Consider the following 24,259-nt stretch of genomic DNA (forward strand, 5'->3'; position numbering starts at 1 on the left):
GAAAAGTGTGAGGTGATTCATTTTGGAAGGAATAACAGGAAGACACAGTACTGGGCTAATGGTAAGATTCTTGGCAGTGTGGATGAGCAGAGAGTTCTCGGTGTCCATGTACATAGATCCCTGAAAGTTGCCACCCAGGTTGAGAGGGTTGTTAAGAAGGCGTACGGTGTGTTAGCTTTTATTGGTAGAGGGATTGAGTTTTGGAGCCATGTGGTCATGTTGCAGCTGTAGAAAACTCTGGTGCGGCTGCATTTGGAGTATTGCGTGCAATTCTGGTCGCCGCATTATAGGAAGGATGTGGAAGCATTGGAAAGGGTGCAGAGGAGATTTACCAGAATGTTGCCTGGTATGGAGGAAAGATCTTATGAGGAAAGGCTGAGGGACTTGAGGCTGTTTTCGTTAGAGAGAAGGTTAAGAGGTGACTTAATTGAGGCATACAAGATGATCAGAGGATTGGATAGGGTGGACAGTGAGAGCCTTTTTCCTCGGATGGCGATGTCTAGCACGAGGGGACATAGCTTCAAATTGAGGGGAGATAGATATAGGACAGATGTCAGAGGTAGGTTCTTTACTCAAGAGTAGTAAGGGCGTGGAATGCCCTGCCTGCAACAGTAGTGGACTCGTCAACACGAAGGGCATTCAAATGGTCATTGGATAGACATATGGACGATAAGGTATAGTGTAGATGGGCTTTAGAGTGGTTTCACAGGTCGGCGCAACATCGAGGGCCGAAGGGCCTGTACTGCGCTGTAATGTTCTATATGTTCCTCCAGAACCACAGCAATGTGATTGACTCTTAACTGCCCCTCAACAGCAATTGGGGATGGGCAATGAATGCTGGCACACCCTGTGACCCCCACGTCCCATGAACGAATAAAAAAAACCCTCCCACCCAACTTTGTGTCAAAGTTCAAGAACTTCTTTCCTCCACCTTCACTCCATTTTATATGCTGAATTTTCAGCATCCATAGTATTTTGCTTTTATTTTAAGAGTTTTGTTTTAGTGGTTCTGTTCAATAGTACACATCGCTTTATTCTGAAGTATACAATTATACCCAGCACAGGAATATTGAATGCTAATCGTCTTGGCAAATCATCGCTGTAGTTCCTCCGGCCTAATCATTTTCAGCTGCTTCCTTGCACAGTATTCTGTTCTATTCACAAATGTGCAGTCTGTGCTCATACACAGCAAGACCTAGAAAGCTGTATTGAAGCATCTTGTCAAAGCTTCTTCAAGTCCATTACCTCTACCACCTATCAGGTGCATGGAAACACCATAGCCTCCAAATCCCCCAAAATCCAGACTTGGAAATCTGTTTCTTCACGTGCGGTGGTTAAAATCCTGGAACTCCTTATCTCACAGTTGGACTGTGGGATGACCTTCATCACAGGAACTGCTGGTTAGGAAGACAATCAATATTGCCCTTGCCAGTGACATCCACATCTCGTAAATGAATGAAATCTCAAAGCTCATATAGGCAGGCGGTCTTGTAAGTAGGACCTGGATGCTGTGGATCTGATTGGGATAAAGAGCGCAATCAGGAACATAGGAATTAGAAGAAGTAGGCAATTCAGCCCTTCGAGCCTGCTCTGCCATTCAGGTGGTGTGACTGGGATAAGGTGGAGGTGTGGGCTTAAGTAGGATGCTCTTTCCAAGGGCCGGTGCAGACTCGGTGGGCCAAATGGCCTCCTTCTTATAATAATATTTATTGTCACAGGTATGCTTACATTAACATTGCAATGAAGTTACTACGAAAAACCCCTAGTCGCCACACTCCGGCACTTGTTCGGATCACTGAGGGAGAATTCAGAATGTCCAATTCAGCAAACATTTGGCATGTGGGAGTAGTTTGGGAATTGTGGGAGGAAATCGGAGCATCCGGAGGAAACCCTCCCAGACACAGGGAGAATATGTAGACTCTGCTCAGGCAGTGGCCCAAGCCAGGAATCGAACCTGGCATCCTGGCGCTGGGAAGCAACACTGTAAAATTCTATGATTCTATAATCAGATCATGGCTGATCTCTTTCTGGTCTCAAACCCACCCCCCTACCTGTTCCCCATATCCTTTCAGCCCGTTTTTAAAATTGGAAATATATCTATCTCCCTCTTGAAACCATTTAATGGTTTGGATCCACTGCACTATGGGGCAGCGAGGTCCACAAATTCACCACTCTCTGCGAGAAGTAGCTCCTCTTCATCTCAGTTCTAAATCTACCGCCTCTCCACCTATATCTGTGACCTCTCTTTCTAGATTGCCCCACAAGGGGGAACATTAGGTCTACATTTACTGGAGCATGACACACACTCCTGTCTGTATCAATGGCTCCGAAGTGGAGATAGTCGACACCTTTAAGTTCCTTGGGGTCACTATCACCAACAGTCTGTTCTGGTCCACTCACACTGATGCAACAGTCAAGAAAGCCTGACACTGTCTCTACTTCCTACGGAAGCGAAAGAAAATTGGCATGTCTGCATCGACTCACACAAACTTCTACAGATGTGCAATAGAGAGCATCCTATCTGGCTGCATCACAGCCTGGTATGGCAACTGCTCAGTCCAAGATCGCAAGAAACTGCAGAGTGTGGTGAACTCAGCCCAACGCATCACACAAGCTTGCCATCCTCCCATTGATTCTGTCTCCACCTCCCACTGCCTCAGAAAGGCAGACAGCATTATCAGAGACCCATCCCACCCAAGCATTGATTTCTTCCAGACCCTTCCATCAGGCAGAAGGTACAGAAGTCTGAAGACCCGCACATCCAGACATAGGAGCAGCTTCTTCCCCACAGCTACCAGACTCCTCAACAACTCCCCCTCAGACTGATCTGTTCCCTGTTAGAACACCATTCACAGCACCCTATGCTGCTCTTGCTCTGTATCTGCTTTGTTTGGCCCCTTGTTCCGCACTGTAATCATCACTGTTGTCCATGTACCATTTGTCAAAGTTCTCTGTTGATTATTTTTTTTGTCTACTATGTTCATACTGTGTACGTTCCCTTGGCGGCAGAAAAATACTTTTCACTGTACTTCGGTACGTGACAAAACATCAAATCAAAATCAAATAATTTTAGTATTTTATAAACCTCGATCACAACCCCTCTCATCCTGCTAAACTCCAGTGAGTACAAGCAAATTGTTTAATCTCTTCTCATACATCAACCCCTTTATCACGGAATCAATCTGGTGAACCTCCTCTGAACTGCTTACGCGAATTAAACTCCATCTACCAAATTTTGGCCCAGTCTCCTCGCCTATCTAAAAATCCGTATTTCTTTTTCACTGGCTGCTTTCCCATCTATTTTCATATTTTAATATCGTCCGCAAATTTTGTTGTTACATTTGCTATGTAGGTGCTGATTTGGGGGAAGGCTAACTACAACCAAATTAGGCAGGATTCGGAGGCTGATGTTTGGGAGAGCCTGCTTGAGGGTAAGTCCACATTTGGCATGTGGGCGTCTTTTAAGGACAGGCATGTGCCAATGAAAAGAAAAAGGAAGCATACTTGAGGTGTAGGCAAATAAAAACAGATGAAGCACTTGAAGAATACTGGGAAAGTAGAATAGAGCTCACGCAGGGAGTTAGGAGGGCAAAAAGAGGTCACCAAATGTCCTCGGCAGACAGGATTAAGGAGAATCCCAAGGCATTTTATACGTTTATTAGGAACAAGAGGGTAGCTAGAGAAACAGTTGGTCCACTCAAGGACAAAGGAGGGAAATAACGCATAGAACCAAAGGAAGTAGGCGAGATCCTTAATGAGTACTTTGCATCGGTATTGACAAAGGAGAGGGATGTTGATTGGTGGTGTCTCAGAGGAATATGTAATACTTGAGAAAAAGGTCGTTATTACGAGGGAGGAAATGTTAGGTGCATTAAAAATATGTAGACATATCCCTAGGGTCAGATGGCATCTATCCCAGATTACTAAGGGAGCTAAGAGATGAAATCACTGGGCCTCTGACAGCAATCTTTGTTTCCTCGTTGGCCACATGCGAGGTCCCAGAGGATTGGAGAATAGCCAATGTTGTCCCGTTATTTAAGAAGGGTAGCAAGGATAACCAGGGTAATTATAGGCCAGTGAGCTTGACGTCAGTGATGGTGAAATTGTGTTAAAAGAAGTAGGGGAGCGCATTGTAGATGCCCTAACTTAAGTCTTGAGTTCCCTAGACTCTGGAGTCCATAAGGGTGAAAGAAGAAAACCAGGGAATTATCTGTGGTGGGGAAATGGTTGGAGTCTATAATCAAGGATAGGGTAACCGAACACATCAAAAATTTTCAGTTGATCCGAGTCAGCATGGATTCTGTCAAATCTCATTGAACTTTTTGAAGAAGTGACTAACGTGGACAATAGAATGTGTATGGATGTTGTTTATATGGGCTTCCAGAACACATTTGATAACGTCCCACATAAGAGATTAAGGAAGATGCTGACGAAATTGAGGGCAATTTAAAAAAATAATCTTTATCATCACAAGTAGGCTTACATTAAACATTACAATGAAGTTACTGTGAAAACCCCCTCACCGCCACATTTTGCGCCTGTTCAGTTACACAGAGGGAGAATTCAGAATAGCCAATTCACCTAACAGCAGAATAGTCAATTCACCTAACAGCACGTCTTTCAGGACTTGTGGGAGGAAACCCACGCAGACACAGGGAGAATGTGCAGACTCCGCAGACAGTGACCTAAGCAGGAATTGAACCTGGGACCCTGGCGCTGTGAAGCAACAGTGCTATCCACTGTGCTACCGTGCCGCCCAAATTACTGACATGACTGGGAAATTAGTTGAGTGGCAGGCAACAGCAAGTAGGGATAATGGGTAGGTACTAAATTGGCAGGATGTGACTCATGGTGTCCCACAGGGATATCTGTATTAGGGCCTCAGGTAGTCACATTATTCATTAATGATTTGGATAATGGCATAGAAAGCCATATATCCAAGTTTGCCGATGACTCAAAGTTGGATGGCTTGGTAGACTGTGTAGACAAGAGCATAAAATTACAAAGCGATATTGATAGACTAGGTGAAACTGTGGCAGATAGATTTCAATGTAAGCAAGTGTGCTGTTATCTATTTTGGAGCAAAAAATGATAGATCAAGGTACTTTCTAGATGGCATGAAGCTAAATTCAGTGGATGTCCAAAGAGACCTGGGATTCAGGTGCATAGACCTTTAAAATGGCAAGTACAAGTAAGAAGGTGAATGAAATGCTCGGTACCACACCCCAGGAAGGATATTTTTGCTTTCTAGGGAGGGCTTCAGGGGTTACGTTTATGAGGAGCTTTATTACAAATTAGGCCTGTTTGCTCTTAAAAAAAAAAATCTTATTTATTGTCACAAGTAGGCTAAGATTAACACTGCAATGACGTTACTGTGAAAATCCCCTCGTCACCACTCCAGCACCTGTTCGGGTACACCGAGGGAGAGAATTCAGAATGTTCAATTCACCCAACGAGCACGTCTTTCGGGACTTGTGGGAGGAAATCGCAGCACCCGGAGGAAACCTGGGTGAATGTGCAGACTCCACAGACAGTGACCCAAGCCGGGTATTGAACCTGGGACCCTGGCGCTGTGAAGCAACAGTGCTACCCACTGTGCTACCGTGCCACCCAGGTTTGCTATCGTGCCTCTTGGAGGGATAAATGGTGATCTGATCAAAGAGTTCACGATATTAACAGAAAAGGACCAGGTAGATAACTGTTGGAGATTCTAGAACTAGGAGGCATAGTCTAAAACTTCGGCAAGACCATTCAGGAGAGAGTTGTTAGGAAGCATTTTCACATGCAAGCGGAGGCAGTAACATGGTGGTATTGTCACTGGACTAGTACTCCAGAGACCCAGGTTCGAATCCCACCACCCCCGATGGTGAAATTTGAATTCAATTTTTTTAAAAAAATTTGGCATTACACGTCTTCGATGACCAAAAAACCACAGCAGATTGTTGAAAAAACCCATCTAGCCCTTTAAATTAAATCTGCTTTCCTTAATTTGCTCTGTTTCTATAACCTTTGCTCTAGAGTCGCCAGGTATCTTTATGATACCGCCACGAGGTTCAAGTTCAAGTAATGATCAATAACTCAACACACCAATTAGTAAGATTCAAATCAAAACACATTTATTATACACAGTCAATCACTACTCATGCATACAATCTACTTAACAAACTATCTCTATAACTGACAGGCCTATACTTAGCTTTGGACTGGCCCACCAGGTCAGGGGAACAAATGGCCTTTCGTTCGATTCTGAATCTGCAGGATTCAAAAGCTGGTATGGACTGGTAGCTAGGAGCGCCTATCTCGTAGCGAGCGTTGACTTGAGATTTACTTGGTTGATGTGGCAGCTAGGCAGTTCACTGTCAAGGGTTGGTTCGCGCTGCTGAGTGACCGTGCCAAGAAGACCGATTTGAACTTGGGGGCTTTACTTTATAGTCCCCGGGGGCTTCGCGCCGTTCGGGGCGGTCCCCATATCTGGTTCCAAGTGATTGGACTACGTTCCGATCACTTGGATCGATTTCTCCAATACTGGAGCTGTTCCCTGATCGCTGGGCGGTCCCCAAGTGTCCGTTGGCCTTCCTTTGCCTTGGCTCCTGCTGGCGCCGAGGAGTCTGGCTTGGCCTTATTCACCTTAAATGTTTCAATTGTTCCCGGGGATCGCTCATTAGTATGCAGGTGGCTGTGAGTTTCAGTGCTGTCTGGGCTTCTGCAACTTCTAATACACAGGAGATTTTGCACTTGCTAGTTTTTGCCTGTGTTGGCTGAATTTCCCTGTAGTCTTTGCGGTTCTCCATTTTAAGTCGGGAAGTGGCCACCCAGGTGGCTACACACCCTCCTTGTGATCCCTAACGCGAAGCGTGAAGGATCACATAACTGCGTTGTCTTCACTTCCTGACCCAGTGAGCACTCTTCCATGGCCTCTACACTGACCGTAACTATGTATGAAATTTTTTTTAACGAACATTTCTAAGTGGCGCTATGTCATACAGGGACATGCATTACAACAAAAAAAACAACCTCTAACGATCTCTCATAAACTACACTCACTCAAACATTAAATCATACTAACTCCCTAACAATATAAAAATAGCAGCATTCACATTTTTCCTCTGGCTTGGCAGTCAAGCACAGGTGTACAATATTTCCGTTGTAAACCAAACACATTTCTTTATTTACAAAAGATGCAACACAAATGTTCTTTATTGTAGATCAAGGGGTTCGGGGTCCTGGTGATAACCGAAAATAGGGGATCTTATCCTGTATACCGGGGTGCGAGCACGGTAGGCTCTCCTTCGCCATTTCCTCATGCGGATAGTCTGAACGATGCTGCAGAGTATCGCCAATACTAGAAGGGATTCAATTACGTATGATAGTGAATACCAGGTTATGAACGTATCACACCATGATGGTGTGTCGGTGACTATCTCGGGGTTAACTATTTCAGGGTGTAGTGTATGGTAGGGGTGGGAATCATTCACGGCCTGTGTGGTAGAGGTCAGGGGGGAGCATCCGCACGCAACTTAAAGGATCCTGCTAAGATCCAGGTGAACATGAAGGTTGTCTTTATCTTTCCGTCTTTCTGTCTCCTTTTTCTTCCTCTGGAGTTCCTGAGGTTCCGTAGTTCTATAGACACAAGCATAATATCTGTTACTATCTTGTGTAATATCTTGAACGTTAGCATGTCTGTCTTTTAGTGCCAATTTCACTTTATAATTGGTCACCACGTGTGACTCCCTCATTTTTTTTTTTAAACCGAATATTCGGACAAAACATCTGAGAACATACTGCCGTACTGCGAGCCGTCTCGCAGCCGGTGTCATTTACCATCCTAGTGTTTGAGGATGTAAATAGCAGAGGGAAGCAACCATAGGTTGCCAAAACTAAAAAGAATATGAAATGAAAATGAAAATCGCTTATTGTCACAAGTAGGCTTCAAATGAAGTTACTGTGAAAAGCCCCTAGTCGCCACATTCCGGCACCTGTCACGGGAATTGGACCCGCGCTGCTGGCCTGCCTTGGTCTGCTTTCAAAGCCAGCGATTTAGCACTGTGCTAAACCAGCCCCTGGTTGAACATAATGAGTCAAAACTTGGGTATGTATGGGCCATGGCGGGTAAGATTGGATGGAATCCCCAGGTAGGACTGTGATCAATGCCGTATGTGCTCTACCCGAGCGTAGCTGACCAGAGGGGGGGTCCTCAGGCAGGGCGGAGACCAATGCCGTTTCTTCACTGCCTGAGCAGCCGGCAAGAACGGGCAAAAACGTAGTCATCGTGGGGGGGTTGCTGCAAAGGTTCTACCGTCGAACCAGAAGAGCAGTTATGAACGGGGGTTTGGCAAGCTCGCAGCGGTTTCTGCCGATAAGCGGGCTGGCAAGTTTTCACAGGTTTCTGCCGAGAATATGGCGTGTGGCCGTGGAACTTGCGAGTTTACAAACAACACATAACAAACAAACATTGAAGAACATGCTGCAGGTTCCATCAGAAAGGACATCGTAAATCACATTTGGACTGGGTGTAACTAGCATATGGAGGTAGTGTAGTGTGACCGAAGAAAAGAGGAAGGAGTGAAACAAAAATGAAGTGGCATTGCTGAGGTATCGCTGTCATGAGAAGTGGTGGGTAAGTGCTCACAGTTTGCATGGGGCAGTTGGGACCTTGCAGCTGCTGTGGGTGGTGTTCTCTTTCATATCCGGGGGCTAGTCTAGCTGGTGGGGGTCTCCTGCAATCTCAGGCGAAGTGTCCTGGCTGCCCACAGTTGTAACATGACCCCTGGGGCATGTAAGGTGGAGCAGGCTCACTGGGGTATTGCTTCCTTGGGTATGGTTCCCTGGATGGGGGGTTGGGGCTGTTGGTGTCGTTGCTGGTTCGGGGGGCATTTGTGGGCTGATTCCATTGCTGTTTCAGGGGGGCTTGACATTCTCGCGCATAGTGTCCTAATTGTCCACAGTTGTAACACTCCTGTGGTTTCTGTGGGGGGCTGTTCATGCCTTCGTTCACCCATGCAGGGTTCTGGTGTGCTTTAACTGCATGGATATCTGCCTCTGCCAGCTGTTCTTTGGGTTTTCTAATCGCGGGTTTGTTTTGGACAGATTGCTCCCAGGCGCGTGACAACCTTTTTAAAACCCACTTTTCGTTGTGCGCTTCTTCTGAGGGGTCATAATTGGTACAAGCTTTTTGTCCTGCCTCTGTGGCATGGGAGATAAGGGTGCGGGTCCATTTGGCCATGTTGTCTGGGGACAAATGGGCGCGGTCTAAGTTGCCGAAAACGGCTGCAAAATGAATCCACAGGCGTCCAGCAAACGCTGTGGGGTGTTCTGTCTTCTTCTGCCTGCACTTATTCAGGCCTTCTACTGGGTCACCTCTGTTGTAACCGATCGCGTCTAGGATCGCTGTGTGCATCTCTGCAAGGGTGCCTCCTCCTACATTCTGTGGATCGGGAAGGGCTACTACAACCGAAGGGTCTAAGCTCAAAACTGTGAGCTTCACTTGCTCACACTCACCCAGGCCGTACATGGTCGCCTGCTGCTTTACTCTAGCAAAGAAGTGGTGGGGGTCTGAGGTGGGAAGGAACGGTGTGATCTTTTTGCATGCGTCCCGTAATTGGGTCACGGTTAAGGGGGTGGTGTAAAGGAATTCTGCGTCTCCTTCCGATGTGACTGTGCGGTGGGTAGTGACTGGATTCATGGGTGCCTGATCTATCTGCTCTGTAGGGGGTTGGGGTGTTTTTCTCTTTTGGGGCTTTCCTTGCGCACATGTTCCCTGAACATACCTGCGGTTTTGTTTAATTCTTGCCAATCAGGGCCGTCTTCCTCATCTAATTGGGATCCAAAGGTGCTCTGAAACCCATTTTGCACTGAAAGCAAAGACTGCGGTTCTACAATCTGCTTCCTGCATTTCGCATGATCTAATGAGCTTTGTCTGTGCTCCATGGTGGCAGCATGGAGTGCTCTTAACTCTGCCTTTAAATCGCTGCACTGCCTTTGCAATGCCTCTACCTGTTTCTCGGTCTCTTCTCTTACCAGGATTGCACGTTGCGTGTCCTGATAGGCCTTTTTGTATTGGGTTTGGAAGCTGCTCAGATGCGCTAGACAAGACTGGTGTGCCCTCTTGGCATCATCCACCTCTCCATCCTTTGCTGCCAACTTCCTTCTTAATTCTATATTCTCTTTCTCGACCTCACTAACATCGACCTTGCTCATTCGATGTGTCTCCTCTATCTCTTTGCGGAGCGTCCGAACGACCTCCTCTGTGCCTCGCAATTGTGCCAGACAGGACACGATTGCCATCGGCTTGCGAGCTTTCCCTAAGCTTTTCTTATGGATCTCTGACAGGTTCTCCCACCAAGTATGTCCTATACTCCCGGGTCCTGTTTCCTTATTATCACAGAATTCACTCCAAAGGGGCCATCCTTTCCCTTTGAGATATTTCCTGATCTCTTCTTCCCAAATGGGACACTGTCCTTCTCTACTGCTGGTCGCTGCGACCACAAATTCTTCAGGGTTCATGAGGCGTTGCATTGCCTGCACTGCCATCTTTCCTCACTAAATACTCTCTTAAAATTTGGAACGAGGGGTACTAAGGCGGTTCTGTAATTATGGGTACGGCTTTCGCTATTTTCCGGAATACAAACACCCAACAGTTTTTTCGCAACAAAAATCTATCAGTTTTACCTTATAGCCCTGTTAGTTACGCATGCATTAACACTTCCGAATTATGAGGATTGATCAGAAATGCTTGAACACTTGTGGTTTTCCTATTCCCAACTGGATTCTAATTCAAATTTTGGGTTCTCCCGGAGTGGTTAGGCCACTTCTAAGTCGGGTCCCGTCAGAATGTCGCCAGTAATATGTTGCTAACTTTGGTTGGCTCTTAATTCATTGCCCGTTGGGTTTTTATTTAATTTGCTCTGTTTCTATAACCTTTGCTCTAGAGTCGCCAGGTATCTTTATGATACTGCCACAAGGTTCACATTCAAGTACTGATCAATAACTCAACACACCAATTAGTAAGATTCAAATCAAAACACATTTATTATACACAGTCAATCGCTACTCATGCATAAACCTCTACTTACTAGACTATCACAAATGGCCTTTCGTTCGATTCTGAATCTGCAGGATTCAAAAGCTGGTATGGACTGGTAGCTAGGAGCGCCTATCTCGTAGCGTGCGTTGACTGGAGACTTACTTGGTTGATGCGGCAGCTAGGCAGTTCACTGTCAAGGGTTGGTTCGCACTGCTGAGTGACCCTGCCAAGGTGACCGAATTGAACTTGGGGGCTTTACTTTATATCCCCAGGGGCTTCGCGCCGTTCGGGGCGGTCCCCATATCTGGTTCCAAGTGATTGGACTACGTTCCGATCACTTGAATCGATTTCTCCAATACTGGAGCTGTTCCCTGATCGCTGGGCGGTCCCCAAGTGTCCGTTGGCCTTCCTTTGCCTTGGCTCCTGTTGGCGCCGAGGAGTCTGGCTTGGCCTTATTCACCTTAAATGTTTCAATTGTTCCTGGGGATCGCTCATTAGTATGCAGGTGGCTGTGAGTTTCAGTGCTGTCTGGGCTTTTGCAAGTTCTAATACACAGGAGATTTTGCACTTGCTAGTTTTTGCCTGTGTTGGCTGAATTTTCCTGTAGTCTTTGCGGTTCTCCATTTTAAGTCGGGAAGTGGCCAACCCAGGTGGCTACAACGCTCTTCCACAAATGGCAATTGATGCAATGTCAATTCTTAATTTTAAATCTGAGATGGATAAATTTTTGTTCAAAGGTATAATGGGATATGGGCCAAAGGCAGGTATATGGAGGTAGGCCAGGGATGAGCCATGATCTCTTTGAATAGCAGAGCAGGCTTGAAGGGCTGAATGGCCTACTTCTGTTCCTATGGAGCCACTGTAGTGGTGCGTGCGGATATGCACATTTATGTACTGGAGCAGTTCTATACCCGGAGGACATCTGAAATAGCTTGCTGTTTGAGTTCAGAGTTTTTCAAACAATGGGATCAAGTTGCTAGTGCCTTTTAAGAACGATGGTGAACCTCATCTTTTGTGGAGCACTGTTGATGTTGCTGGATTACAGTCTTTTGTCAATTTCCATGGAGTAGGATGCATGTGGACTTCCACTATTGGGTTCCACATGGCTTGGCATTCATCCCAAATTCGAGGTAGTGGTTAGATATCATGTTCTAATATCATGTTTTGTGTATGGGGTTGCACTCCACTGTTGTGATAACACAAGGCCTATAGATGTAAGTCCACAGGACCATGAAACTCACCATGGTCTCGTTTGTTGCCCAAAATGTATGAACAAACCCACAAGACATGTGAAGCATCATGTCCATTTTGTCTCAGTCCCTTCAGCACTTGCTCCCTTGAGAAGGGCATAATTTATGGACCAACTACAGCTCAATGCTCAACCCAGAGCACATAAACTCTAACTGCTGAGCGACTGCCATCACTTTTAATACTGCATATTTAACATATCAGTGGAGCCTGGGTGAGTAGCATTGTTCAAAATTCAGATGGCATTCATACATAGAAACTAGAAGGAGTAGGAAATTCGGCCCTTTAAGCCTGCTCTGCCATTATTTTATTTTTAAAAATTTTTTCGAGTACCCAATTCATTTTTCCCAATTAAGGGGCAATTTAGCATGGCCAATCCACCTAGCCTGCACATCTTTGGGTTGTGGGGGCGAAACCCACGCAAACACGGGGAGAATGTGCAAATTCCACACCGACAGTGACTCAGAGCCAGGATCAAACCTGGCACCTCGGCGCCGTGAGGCTGCAGGGCTAACCCACTGTGATACCATGCTGCCCTCTTGCTCTGCCATTATGATCATGTCTGATCATCATGTTCAATTCCATGATCCCGCCTTCTCCCCCAAATCCCTTTAGCCCCAAAAGCTCCATCTAATTCCTTCTTAAAATTACACATTTTGGCCTCGACTACTTTCTGTGGTACTGATTCCACAGGTTCACCATTCTCTGGGTGAAGAAATTTCTCCTCACCTCAGTCCTAAAAGGTTTACTTACCCCTTAACATCAAACTATGACCCCTAGTTCTGGGCTCCCCCACCATTAGGAACACTCTTTCTGAATCTACTCTATCTAATCCTGGTAGAATTTTCCAAGTTTCTATAACATCCCCTCTCAATCTTCTGAACGCTAATGAATATAATCCTAACCGACTTAATCTCTCCCCAGATGACAGTCATGAGGGATGGGAGGGAAGAGGCTTCAATTTGCCTTATTCCTGTCTGGCATTTAAGTCTTCACTTGATCAGGTGCATTAATTGTTGTACTCCATTCACCAATGAGCTCATCTTTATGTACAAGGGTTTGTGTTCAACAGCACTTTCCAGCTGGCCACTTCACATCCATTTGGATGTTTATTTTTTCTACAAGTTCAAGTGCAAACATACATCATCAGATGTTTCTCCTTAAAATGAACGTGCGTCGAAAGTAAATTGTGACTAACTTATGGTCAACAGAAAATAGCAGAGAAAATTAACCAGTTTGCAGTGGAGAAATGGATATTTTACAAGTCAAAGATCCCTTATGAAAAATCTTCCAACACCCATTTATAATAAAGCAGAAGTCTTGACCCAACACACAAAGTCTGTTAAAATAATTTATATTTTACAGACAGCTGGCTTACCTGAAAGAACTGGCGAGGAAATGGAGAGTCCTCACTATTTTCAATCCGCTCAACAGTTGCTTTATATCATTGCCATAATGATGTGACATCTTAAAAGGACTGAAATTCACATCCTGTATTGCGGCCATTTACAATTGACAAATAAAAGGAACAAAATTTTAAAAAGGAACATTACAATAAAAATGATAGAAAGCATGAATCTTATGCACATTGTATTGACAAACCACAGTTGTCAGAATGTCAGAGCACAACTTGCATTCCAATAGTCAGTCATGCCTGTTGCCTTGTAATCTAATTTATTCAGATTGTCCGATTTCACCAAAATATTTTACATTGCCTACAGTCCAGGAGCCCTCATGCTCCAAATGTAACCCTAATTTTATAGACATATCTGCAGTCTGGTGTGCAAAGAACTGTTCCTCTGTACAAATGTATAAAAAATTTGGCTTGATGTCCCACGTTGATCCTGGATCCATAACCAGGCACAGCCAGAAATCCTTAAACACAGCAAGCTATGCCCCTTGTGTGAAATCAACAGTGGGCTATTGTTGCCAAAGACATTTAATAGTTTTCAGTTTAAGGGTCTTTTCCTACAGGACCTCCCCTGCTTCACCCAAATTCAAACAATCAACATGTCATTAAGCCTTCCTCAAATGGCATAAACACTCCAAGACCATATAGAACTCTCACTGCAGTTTGATGTATACATGCTGATAACCAGCTAGCTGAAGAAACATTTGGGTATTATTTATCTCCTCTGAAGATTTATGGTTTATTTTCTCTTCTCAGTCAATGCACAACGGGCTTGAACATTCAAATTGGTTTCTCAACAAAATATGTATAAATCAAAATTTGGAGGAAGCATTATTTTGATTTTATGTGCTCATGTGCTAAGAAAAGGCACTGAAAGTACACAGGGTGACATAGCCAAAAGAGCATCAAAGGAAGACACTGACAAACCTAGTTTCTGAAGAAAGGAAAGTTCTAATTAATTTCAAGAAAATGTTAGGACTTGGTTCTAGCGTATACATTACACACACTGTATCGCAAAACCCTTGCAACCTTTTCTCAATCAAAGCATGTTACCAGTTTCCCCTTAAAGATCAGGGGCGGGAATCTCCGTAATCGGCACGATGTCCGCCGACCGGCACCAAAAACGGCGCGAATCAGTCCGGCATCGCGCCGCCCCAAAGGTGCGGAATTCTCCACATCTTGAGGGGCCGAGCCCTTACCTTGAGGGGCTAGGCCCGCGCCGGACTGATTTCCGCCCCGCCAGCTGGCGGAAAAGGCCTTTGGTGTCCCGCCAGCCGGCGCGGAAATGACTTTGCCGGGTGGCGCATGCGCGGGAGCATCAGCGGCCGCTCACGGCATCCCCGCGCATGCGCAGTGGATTTCCCGCCCCCGCCGAATATCCGGTGGCGGAGAATTCGCGACACGGCGTAGGCGGGATTCACGCCGGCCCACGGCGATTCTGCGACCTGGTGGGGGGGGTCGGAGAATCACGCCCCTGATCCTTAAAACACAAATCACATCACATCACAATTCAATCAGATAAAATCAAACATTTAACCATAAACAGTACAACCTCAGGATCAATGTGGTGTTTAACAGACATCTTGCAACACAAAGCTAAGATATATCTGGAACATAGCTTGCTGAGAGTTGGGCCAGCAGAGCACAGAAAGATGGCAAAAAATAATAAGGGTGTTTTTTTAATAGACATTCTACAAGCAGAGCTAAGACAGAACAATGCTGGCTGAGCCTGAAGAGCCAAGATAATTTAAATGTATAAAGGAAGAGAATCAAGTAATTCAAAACATAACTATGGTTAACGCTGATTTCAATAATTGCATCACGCATGCAGTGATTGATCCCAGCCAGCTTCCATTCCATCCCAACACAGATCATGGTTTTCTGAACTCAACTTACATTTCCACTTCAACCATATTAGTAATATTCTGTACAACGGTGCAAGTGACAGTAAGAGGTCTTCCCTAAGTTTTAATAATTTTCTCTAAAACTCTCAATCTATTGTGTTATTTTAAGTCAATAGGAGCAAAGCATTATGAAAATATTGGTGCTCTGTGCTTCTCTGAAACATGTCAAACTTCCATTTGGTCATTCCAGAACATTTTTGCAGCTGTAAACTGATCAAAGACGAGACAGATCCTTTTTGAGTTGAATGGAGTAGTTTTATTTATAACATTTTAACACAGCAATTATGCAAATAAGTATCATTCAAGCGACTTTTGATTACAATCCTCCAAGTTCACAGGGTGTTTTTTTCAAATGTTACTGTTTCAAACAGAATCGTACAGAAACTGCCAATACAATGATACGGTAATATTTTGTTCAGAGGGGAAATGAGTTCAGTATCTTCCTTTCCTGGTTTCTGTGTCATCAGTTGTGCATTGCTCTACAGACCGTAACAGAGGAAAGTTACTGCAACACAGTAAAATTACAAAGCATAGTATTTACGAAAAAAGTGAAAATTCACAATTTAGGTCCATGCTCTTGTTCTGTCTTACCAACTCACTTCCCACTCATAGGATGATGAGATACACTGGATTAGTCTATCTGTTCATTGCAGATAACACTGCAGAATTGTGAAACATGGGAACAAAAGACAGACACAGACTTGACTACACTGTTTAATGCACAATATTGGGAATAAAACAGAATGAACTATATAAACTACTTAAAAAACATCCAATGGTTTATCGTAAGTGACAAGATGTTTTCTTCTGGCCAGTACAAAAATGGCAACCAATTACAGAAGAGCAGTTTGTCTAAATACATTGGAAATATATTCCTTCAACTCAGTTTTCAAATGTTGCAACACAAAGCCTTCTGTCTTCTTAAGCAGTTTAAGTTGTGGTTTAGAAATATCCCGCACTTAATTAAACATCGATTTTTTTTAAAAGTGGAATGCCTGTGCCCTAGGTGCCCGTAACAACATAATGCAGCACCACGCAAAAAGAAAAAAAATTACAATGCTACACAGCACTTACAAAGTGATTGGAAACCTTTGCTGGAACTTTTACAGCATGTATACCTAAAAAATAATCATCCCCCACCCAAAACAAAATCACAACTTTTTTTTTTTTTAAAAAAAGAGTCAGGAAGGCAGACAGCAGTAGGATACAAAGCTTAGGCCCTAGTCTGCAGATCAGAACAAAGATGGGTTTGTGTGCCTCATTATCTGTTAATGAATACAATATCCATCCTGCTTTGCAGATATTTTGCTCTTCTGTCAAGTATTACTTTCCAACTTTACTTTGCTGACCGAAGGTTTCGTGCACTTCTGCGACGTGGCTGCGTGGCAGGTGCCTGAATATTTGCAGATTCATCTGATGCACGTTTTTCAGTTGTTTTATCAGAGCCCAAAGCTCCCTTTCCAGTTTGTGCTGCTCGCCTGGAGGTAGTACGGGAGCTGCTCTTGCATTCCTCTCTAATGCCTGTCTTGCCTTTACCACCAGCTTCTGTTGACTGTGAGCCACTTGGTTTACTTTCCTTCTGTGCCATTTCTGATGTGCTCACCTCAACATTCTGAAGCACTGGAGGCTGATCTGGGGCCTTTTCTACACTATCTGCTGCCTGCACTTCAGAGTTGAGGGTGCTAATCTGACTATCACTACTAAGCCTGGTTTGATCTGAAATATTAACTCTATCGTACTCAGAAAGATCTTCTGCTTCAGGAAAGCTGCTCCCACCGTGATGCCGATCCTGCTTTGTGTCCGGGGAACTCGACTCACTATTATCAGGCTGTTGCGAGCTGCCCATTTCCCTGCATTGTTCTGCATGGTTAGGAATAGTCTGCTCATCAGTACCAACTTGCTCAGCCTGGAGTGAACTGCTTGCACCTGTACCCAGTTCCTTTATAAAATGGGTACCCCCCTCACTACCACAAGATTTAACTTGCAATGTTCTAGTCAGTTCGATATCTTGCTTATCTGGGATAGAACCACTCACAGCATGGCTATCACACAGATCAGTCTGTAATGAACTGCGTATTTCATTGCTTCCAATTTGATCTACTTTATGGCCATCTATTTTTTCAACCTTCACCTGCTTCACTGCACCAAACTGTTGCTGCTGCATGATATCATCTAATATTGGGGTATTTACTTCTACATTTCCCACCTCATCCATTGGATTGATGCTGAAGCCAACTTCATACTTCTGTTTTGCAGTGTTATTGGATATGAAAGCATCCACTTTTATCTCCTTAACCTCATCAACTAGTTCAGAGGCTTTTAAGTCAGTGTCACACTGTTCTAGTTGATCTACAGAAACACCCACACCCTTAACCTCATCAACTGGTTCAGAGATGGTGAAGTCAGTGTCACAATGTGCTGGCTGATCTACAGTGTTGTCTAAAACAGGACTTTCTTTTTCCATATCCTCAACCTTTTTTACTGCAGTAGGAAAAATTAAAACATTATCACATGGTTCTAGACAATGTTCTGCAGTACTATCCAATGTATGGACTTCATCTCGAACCTGATCAGCTTGATTGGAGATGTTTAAGCCATCATCCACAGCACTATCTAGTGTGGGAGTATCAGCATCTCCAACTTCTCTTGCAGTGAGGATGCTTGCATTCCTGTCACCTTCGTCAACAAACACAGGAGCAGCTAGTTCTACATCCTTAACCTGAGGTGCACTTGAATTACTTAAATCATACTGTTGACATTCTGAATGGTTATCTGATACCACAACACCAATTTCCATGTACTGAACTTGTTTAACTGTGTGGAAGATGTCATCATGTTGAGACTGTCCAGCACTATCCAATTTGGAGGTATGCAACTCCTCCACATCCTTAGCCTCGTCTAAACTGATGGTTACACCATCACCCTGCTGTGGTTGTCCTACAATGGCTTGCAGGGCAGAGGCATTCATTTCTTCATCTCCAACTTTTTCTGATGGATTGGTGAAACCCAAATTGCCATCACCCCCTGCTGGTTGTTCTGCAATGTTAATCATCTCTTGCTGAGCAGTCATCACATCACTTGTATTTTGCAGTTTTGGAGAGATGCTCAAATCCTCAATTTCACATGGCCCCATATTAGATTGTTCGTCAGATTCATTGCTCTGACCTGGGACTGCAGGTTTGGGAGTGGCCATGATAGTATTTTCAGAATGTACTAGCTCTTCAGAAGGTTTTCCATCCCCATTTTTGATTTGTCCTGCTGCTGGTTTCAGAGTACCAGGCACCAATTTGGCACTTTGGGCATTGCTGCCAAGTCTGTCAGCTGGGCTCTTCCCTGAGCTACTGTAGTAAATACCATACAAATCTTTAGCATTAGCAGCAGCCAGACAGCTTTTAGGTTTCTCGGTTTTCTTACTCGAGTCAGCGAGAGATGCAAGTGGTGATGGTGGTGGGCGGACTGGAACAGCCAATATGGTTTGCTCACACGTAGAGACTCCAGGGGCAGGTTCTTCAGCCAAACGATCTGGCTCTCTATGTACATCCAGGATGCTGCCCTTCAAAGTCACTTCCTCTCCACCAAATGCCCTGGAGATTACATCAGGAGGTAACAACACTCCAGCCTTAACTACAGGTAGTGGTTTGTTGGAAGCCCCTGAAGACCGAATGGAGAGGAATGTGTCCAAAGGTGCTGGTTTACTGACAGATGACCCACTTGCCTTCCTCAGTGGCATGTTAGCAACAGGAAGATTGGGCCGGATTTTTGCCTGTGTGGTGGTACTTACTGAAGTGAATGGTACCCATGGGCTGGTATGAGCAATAAGAGTTTTTCCCGAGAGTTTAATTTCAATAGTTTTGGGGGCAGCTTTACCTCCCTGTCCCTTGCCATCGTCTTTCTCCTTACTGCCATCACTATTTTCCTCCTTGACTCCCACTGTGCTGCTTTTCTCCTCCTCTTTCTCAGGCTTCTTCCAGCTGAATTTCCCAAAGGATGAACCTTGTTCCTCATCTTTCTTGTCTTCAATCTCATCCTTTTTCAGCATCAGTTTTATACCTGGCTTGTTACTGAACTCTATTTTGTGGGAGGATGAACGGTCACTCCGTTCTTCTTCCAGCTCAGTGACGCTCTCACGTTCCTCCATATCCAGTCGCATTAGCTTTGCCTTCCTCTCATCACTTTCTTCCAGCCTCTTCTGTTTCTGAAACTCTTTCTCATCATCCATTTTCCTTTTCATACTTGCCTGACGCCGGCGCTCTGTCTCAGTAATCACTACTAAGCCTGCCTGGCGGTCTAGGTTTCTTCGTTGTTCATAGACAGGGTTCTCATTTAAGTACTCCTGTCAAAAAACACAGAAAGAAAAGCTGTAACTCGAGGAAAACATACACCATCTACAGTTTTAAAACAAAGAAAAGTTTACTTGCGTCTCAAACAACCCATACTTAAAAATTCAACAAAACATCAGCTGTTCTGTGCAATAATTCTTCTCCTCGTAAAGGAAGAAAAATAACTTATTTTTTGGGAACTTCTGACACCATCACTGCCCCCTCCCTCAAATCCTAAAAAATCTTACAATATATTGTCCCTGTTTTCTGTAACATTCATTAAATCTGAACAACCCTTCTGATTTTTGAAACACAAAACAAATGCATGAGCAAAGATCACAGATCAATAATATGAGACGACAACGATGATGATAAAATGAGGAATTAACTCATTAAAGAAATCATCGAGAAGGTGATGGTGAGTCAACTTCTTCATCAATGTGCAGTTTCAGTGGTGTTGGGACTCTCTAAATGCTGTTACAGGAGATAGTTCCAGTATTTTGACCCAGCAATGAAGAAACAGTGATATAGTTCCTAGATCAGCATGGTGCATGATTTGGAAGGGACCTTAAGGAGATGATTTCCCCATGTGCTTGTTCTCCATTTCCGGACTTGGGAACTACAGACTCACCATAGGAACAGGAAGAAAATAGGCAAAGCCCAATTCTTTTTTTCCTAATTAAGGCGCAATTTAGCGTGGCCAATTCACCTACCCTGTACATCTTTTTGGGTTGTGGGAGTGAGACCCACGCAGGCGCAGGGAGAATGTGCAAACTCCACGCGGACAGTGACTCGGAGCTGGGATCGAACCTGGGTCCTCAGTGCCGTGAGGCAGCAATACTAACCACTGCGCCATCGTGCCGCCCCAAGGAAATGCAATTTGACCTTAATGTGCAGGAGCATAGATGCTAAGCATTGGAAAAGCAGAAAGATACCGGGATGGTATTGGATAAGATAGGATTAAAAAAGGTCTTTAGTAAATTGACTTCAAAACCTCTTTTATCACTTGTATTTTTTCCCCTCATCTCTATCAGACTTGAAAACGAGGTGCAGAAACACCTTCTTTTCCTTGAGGAAAAGTTGTGCCGTGGTAGCGTGGTAGAGTTCCACAGGCAACAGCAACCCCCCAGCAGAATACCATCTTTCACATCAGAGTACACATATGAATACCAGTGGGCCCTGTGAATGGGAACAAAGGAGTGAAAAAGAACAAAAAAGCAAATCCAGCCCATTTCAAACCAAGATCTGAAATATAATAAATACAAAATCAAGGATTAAATATAGCAACCTCTTGCTCTGTACGGTTCAGTCTGACACCATAAAGTGCTTTTAATCATCAGGCCTATGCTGTAACATAAGAACAGCTTGGTCATTCTTTCAGAACTGACTAGAGACCCCACAGTGGTACCTGTGCTCAGTTAGGTGAAGGAAATGCCAATTAAAAAAAATAAATTTAGAATACCCATTCTTTTTTTTTTCCAAATTAAGGCGCAATTTAGCGTGGCCAATTCACCTACCCTGTACATCTTTTTGGGTTGTGGGGGTGAGACGCATGCAGGCGCAGGGAGAATGTGCAAACTCCACGCGGACAGTGACTCGGAGCCGGGATCGAACCCGAGTCCTCAGTGCCGTGAGGCAGCAATACTAACCACTGCGCCATCTTGCCGCCCCAAGGAAATGCAATTTGACCTTAATGTGCAAGGTTTCCTGGAGCCAGCATTATGGTACAGGTGTTGGTGCGCACACACATGTAAATACACACACACACACACACACACACACACACACAGTGAGTTAAGATAAGGGGCAGGAGGTTTAGAGGGGATGAGGAAAAGCGTTTACACCCAGACAGCAGCCTAAAGGCCTTCTTGAATTTTTGCACATCCAGAACCATCTTCAATTGCTGAACTGCTTCATTTGGCAGCCGAGTTACTAAAAATTACTCTTAAATTAACATGACAAAGATCTTTCTTGAATGAAAAATATCAAATTGAAGAATTAAAGTTCTCATTTTACATGTTGTTCTGCACAAAAGGCAGTGGTAGCTTTCAGCAGTGAAGGTTACACCCAAATTACTGCTGAAATTACCCAAATAACGTGCTTTAATTATTTTGTCACTTCATATTTGCAGCATTGAGTAGGAAGACAGCAAAGTATCACAACTCATTAATAGGATTATGTCACACCATTTTATTTTGCAATGAATTACGATGGATCATCCATTCATTTTTGATAACCTATTAAATGGAAACACCACTGAAGTATTCATTTTACTTGTATTCATACTGAAGAAAAGCCAAGAAGGAACAAAAAGCCCTCTTTAGACATGAGTGGGCTGCAGTTAAAGCAGATTTGTACATTAGTTGGTCCATGAAGTAAACACTGGTTAAAAGTAGCTATTTTTGCTTCCGTGGAATTTTATTCCACTTAAAAAGACGTATTATAAAGAAGCATACTCCACCACATATTGCAACCTCTCCAATACTAAATCCATTTTGCATCAAACAGAACAGCCCGGATAGTTGGAAGTGGCATCAAAGCTGTTCTCTCCTATCATAATGTACCTTGAACACAGGTATCAGTATCTCTTGAAATGCTTCAGAAATAATTTCCATCAAGTGAAAAAAAGAGATGCTTCATAGAAAATGCAAGTGCTTGTCCCTACTGCATCATATTTGCAAAAATAAATTTTGAAAAATAAACTCAATTAAACAAACTTGCATTTTTATAGCACCGTTCACAATCTCAGGATGTCCAAAAAAACTTCAATGTTAATGAATCAGAAGTGTGGTCACTGTTGTACTGTAGGAATTACAACATGGAAATTATGGAAACATCATTGTGTGTTGGACAGATGACAGTGCTTAAGTGCCCCAAAGAGTATGTGCTATGTGCTTTAGGTAGGTCAGACACATAACTAGTGCACTGTGTTCCCACGTTGCGATCTCGGTTATGGAAATGCTTTCTAATCTGCTTTCTTCCTAACCTTATACTTTTCATTGTGACCGTGTGATTTGACATGATCTTCAGCACAGATCTGATCTCCATAGAACCCGTCACAGAGTTGGCAGTAAAATCCAGTGACTGGCATCAGAAATTCTGAACCTGAGGCAAGGAGAGAGGTATCGTCAGAAAATTAGATGAAAATTAGATGAAATACAGAAAATAATTCATATCATGTATGTCACAAGAAGACAATGCCCATATTTTTAATATGGCTAGCTGGTGTGACTATTATCACCCTGATTAAAGCCCTTCTGCTGGATGACAGTCTCTTTTCCCAAATGGCAATCAATTGTGAGACCACGCTTTATAGTCATTCATGGTTTGCTGACTCCATGGCAGAGTGGAACCCCAATGATGGGAGTGAATTGATCTATTGGACAACAAACCAAATCGAGTCTCATCCTCACTCAGATCTTCAGATGTGCATTGTTATGTAATTATAAGGTTTTTGCCCACCTAACCAACAGGGTGCTGAAGCAGCCCTGTGTCTGTATAGCTCAAATATTTGATAGATAACCTGTGGCCATCACTCAAACTAACCTGCCTTACCCATGAGATTTTCCCATCCATGGATGGATCCCTTAAATAGAATCATAGAATTTACAGTGCAGGAGGCCATTCGACCCATCAAGTCTGCACCAGCCCTTGGAAAGAGCACCCTACTTAAGCCCACACCTCCCCCCTATCCCTGTTACCCAACATAACCTTTTGGACATTAAGGAGCAATTTAGCATGGCCAATCCACCTCATCTGCACATCTTTGGACTGTGGGCGGAAACTGTAGCACCTGGAGGAAACCCACGCAGACACAGGGAGAAAGTGCAAACTCCACACAGGCACCCGAGGCTGGAATTCAACCTGGGATCCTGGAGCTGTGATGCAGCAGTGGTAACCACTGTGCCACCATGCCGCTCTAACCTTGCACATGATTCTATGAGTTGTAAATAAAGTTCAATTCTCCAATTCCCCTGAAAACAGCTGCAACAAAATTTCCAGGACAGTTGGCAAAAATGAAAAGAAAATACAAACTCACCTCTTGCTGGCATTGTTATTTTATCAGTTCGCTTAACAGAGGCATTTTTGTCTTCGCTTGGTATCTTTGCTGTCCATGGTCGATCATAAGGATCCAGTGTCTAGTTGCATAGTGACAGAGGTACATGGTGGATTTGTACATTAATTTATACAGAGCACAACAGGTACATACCAGGAAATACAATTAGTTGTTACAGCGCAATAGTACATTGCAGACATGTATCAAAAGCTTTTTTCACATTGTAGTTTATCGGTGCATGTAACTTGCTGTGGAGAACGTAAAAAACAGATTAAATAGAAAAGACCAAATAAGAAA

The 24,259-nt window shown here is 44.0% G+C and overlaps 1 protein-coding gene and 1 long non-coding RNA gene across 3 annotated transcripts in view; both read right to left on the reverse strand.

Annotated features, from left to right (window-relative positions):
• The window catches only part of LOC140411211 (uncharacterized), an 84,679-nt gene extending 70,844 nt beyond the window's left edge, over positions 1-13,835 (reverse strand). The window contains exons 1-2 of the long non-coding RNA XR_011940841.1: positions 13,650-13,835; positions 1,246-1,516 (exon numbers count right to left, since the gene is read on the reverse strand). This is a non-coding gene — a long non-coding RNA (uncharacterized lncRNA). The remainder of the gene's footprint in view (positions 1-1,245; positions 1,517-13,649) is intronic.
• Positions 13,836-15,819: 1,984 nt separating this feature from the next.
• Positions 15,820-24,259, reverse strand: part of znf318 (zinc finger protein 318) — an 84,664-nt gene continuing 76,224 nt past the window's right edge. For both annotated transcript variants that reach the window (XM_072500313.1, XM_072500314.1), the window contains exons 7-9: positions 23,945-24,044; positions 22,892-23,010; positions 15,820-19,919 (exon numbers count right to left, since the gene is read on the reverse strand). In XM_072500313.1, the coding sequence (XP_072356414.1) occupies positions 16,923-19,919; positions 22,892-23,010; positions 23,945-24,044 (3,216 nt within the window). In that variant the 3' untranslated portion in view covers positions 15,820-16,922. The remainder of the gene's footprint in view (positions 19,920-22,891; positions 23,011-23,944; positions 24,045-24,259) is intronic.

Source organism: Scyliorhinus torazame, chromosome 4, assembly GCF_047496885.1.
Source record: "Scyliorhinus torazame isolate Kashiwa2021f chromosome 4, sScyTor2.1, whole genome shotgun sequence".
NCBI classification, from domain to species: Eukaryota; Metazoa; Chordata; class Chondrichthyes; order Carcharhiniformes; family Scyliorhinidae; genus Scyliorhinus; species Scyliorhinus torazame.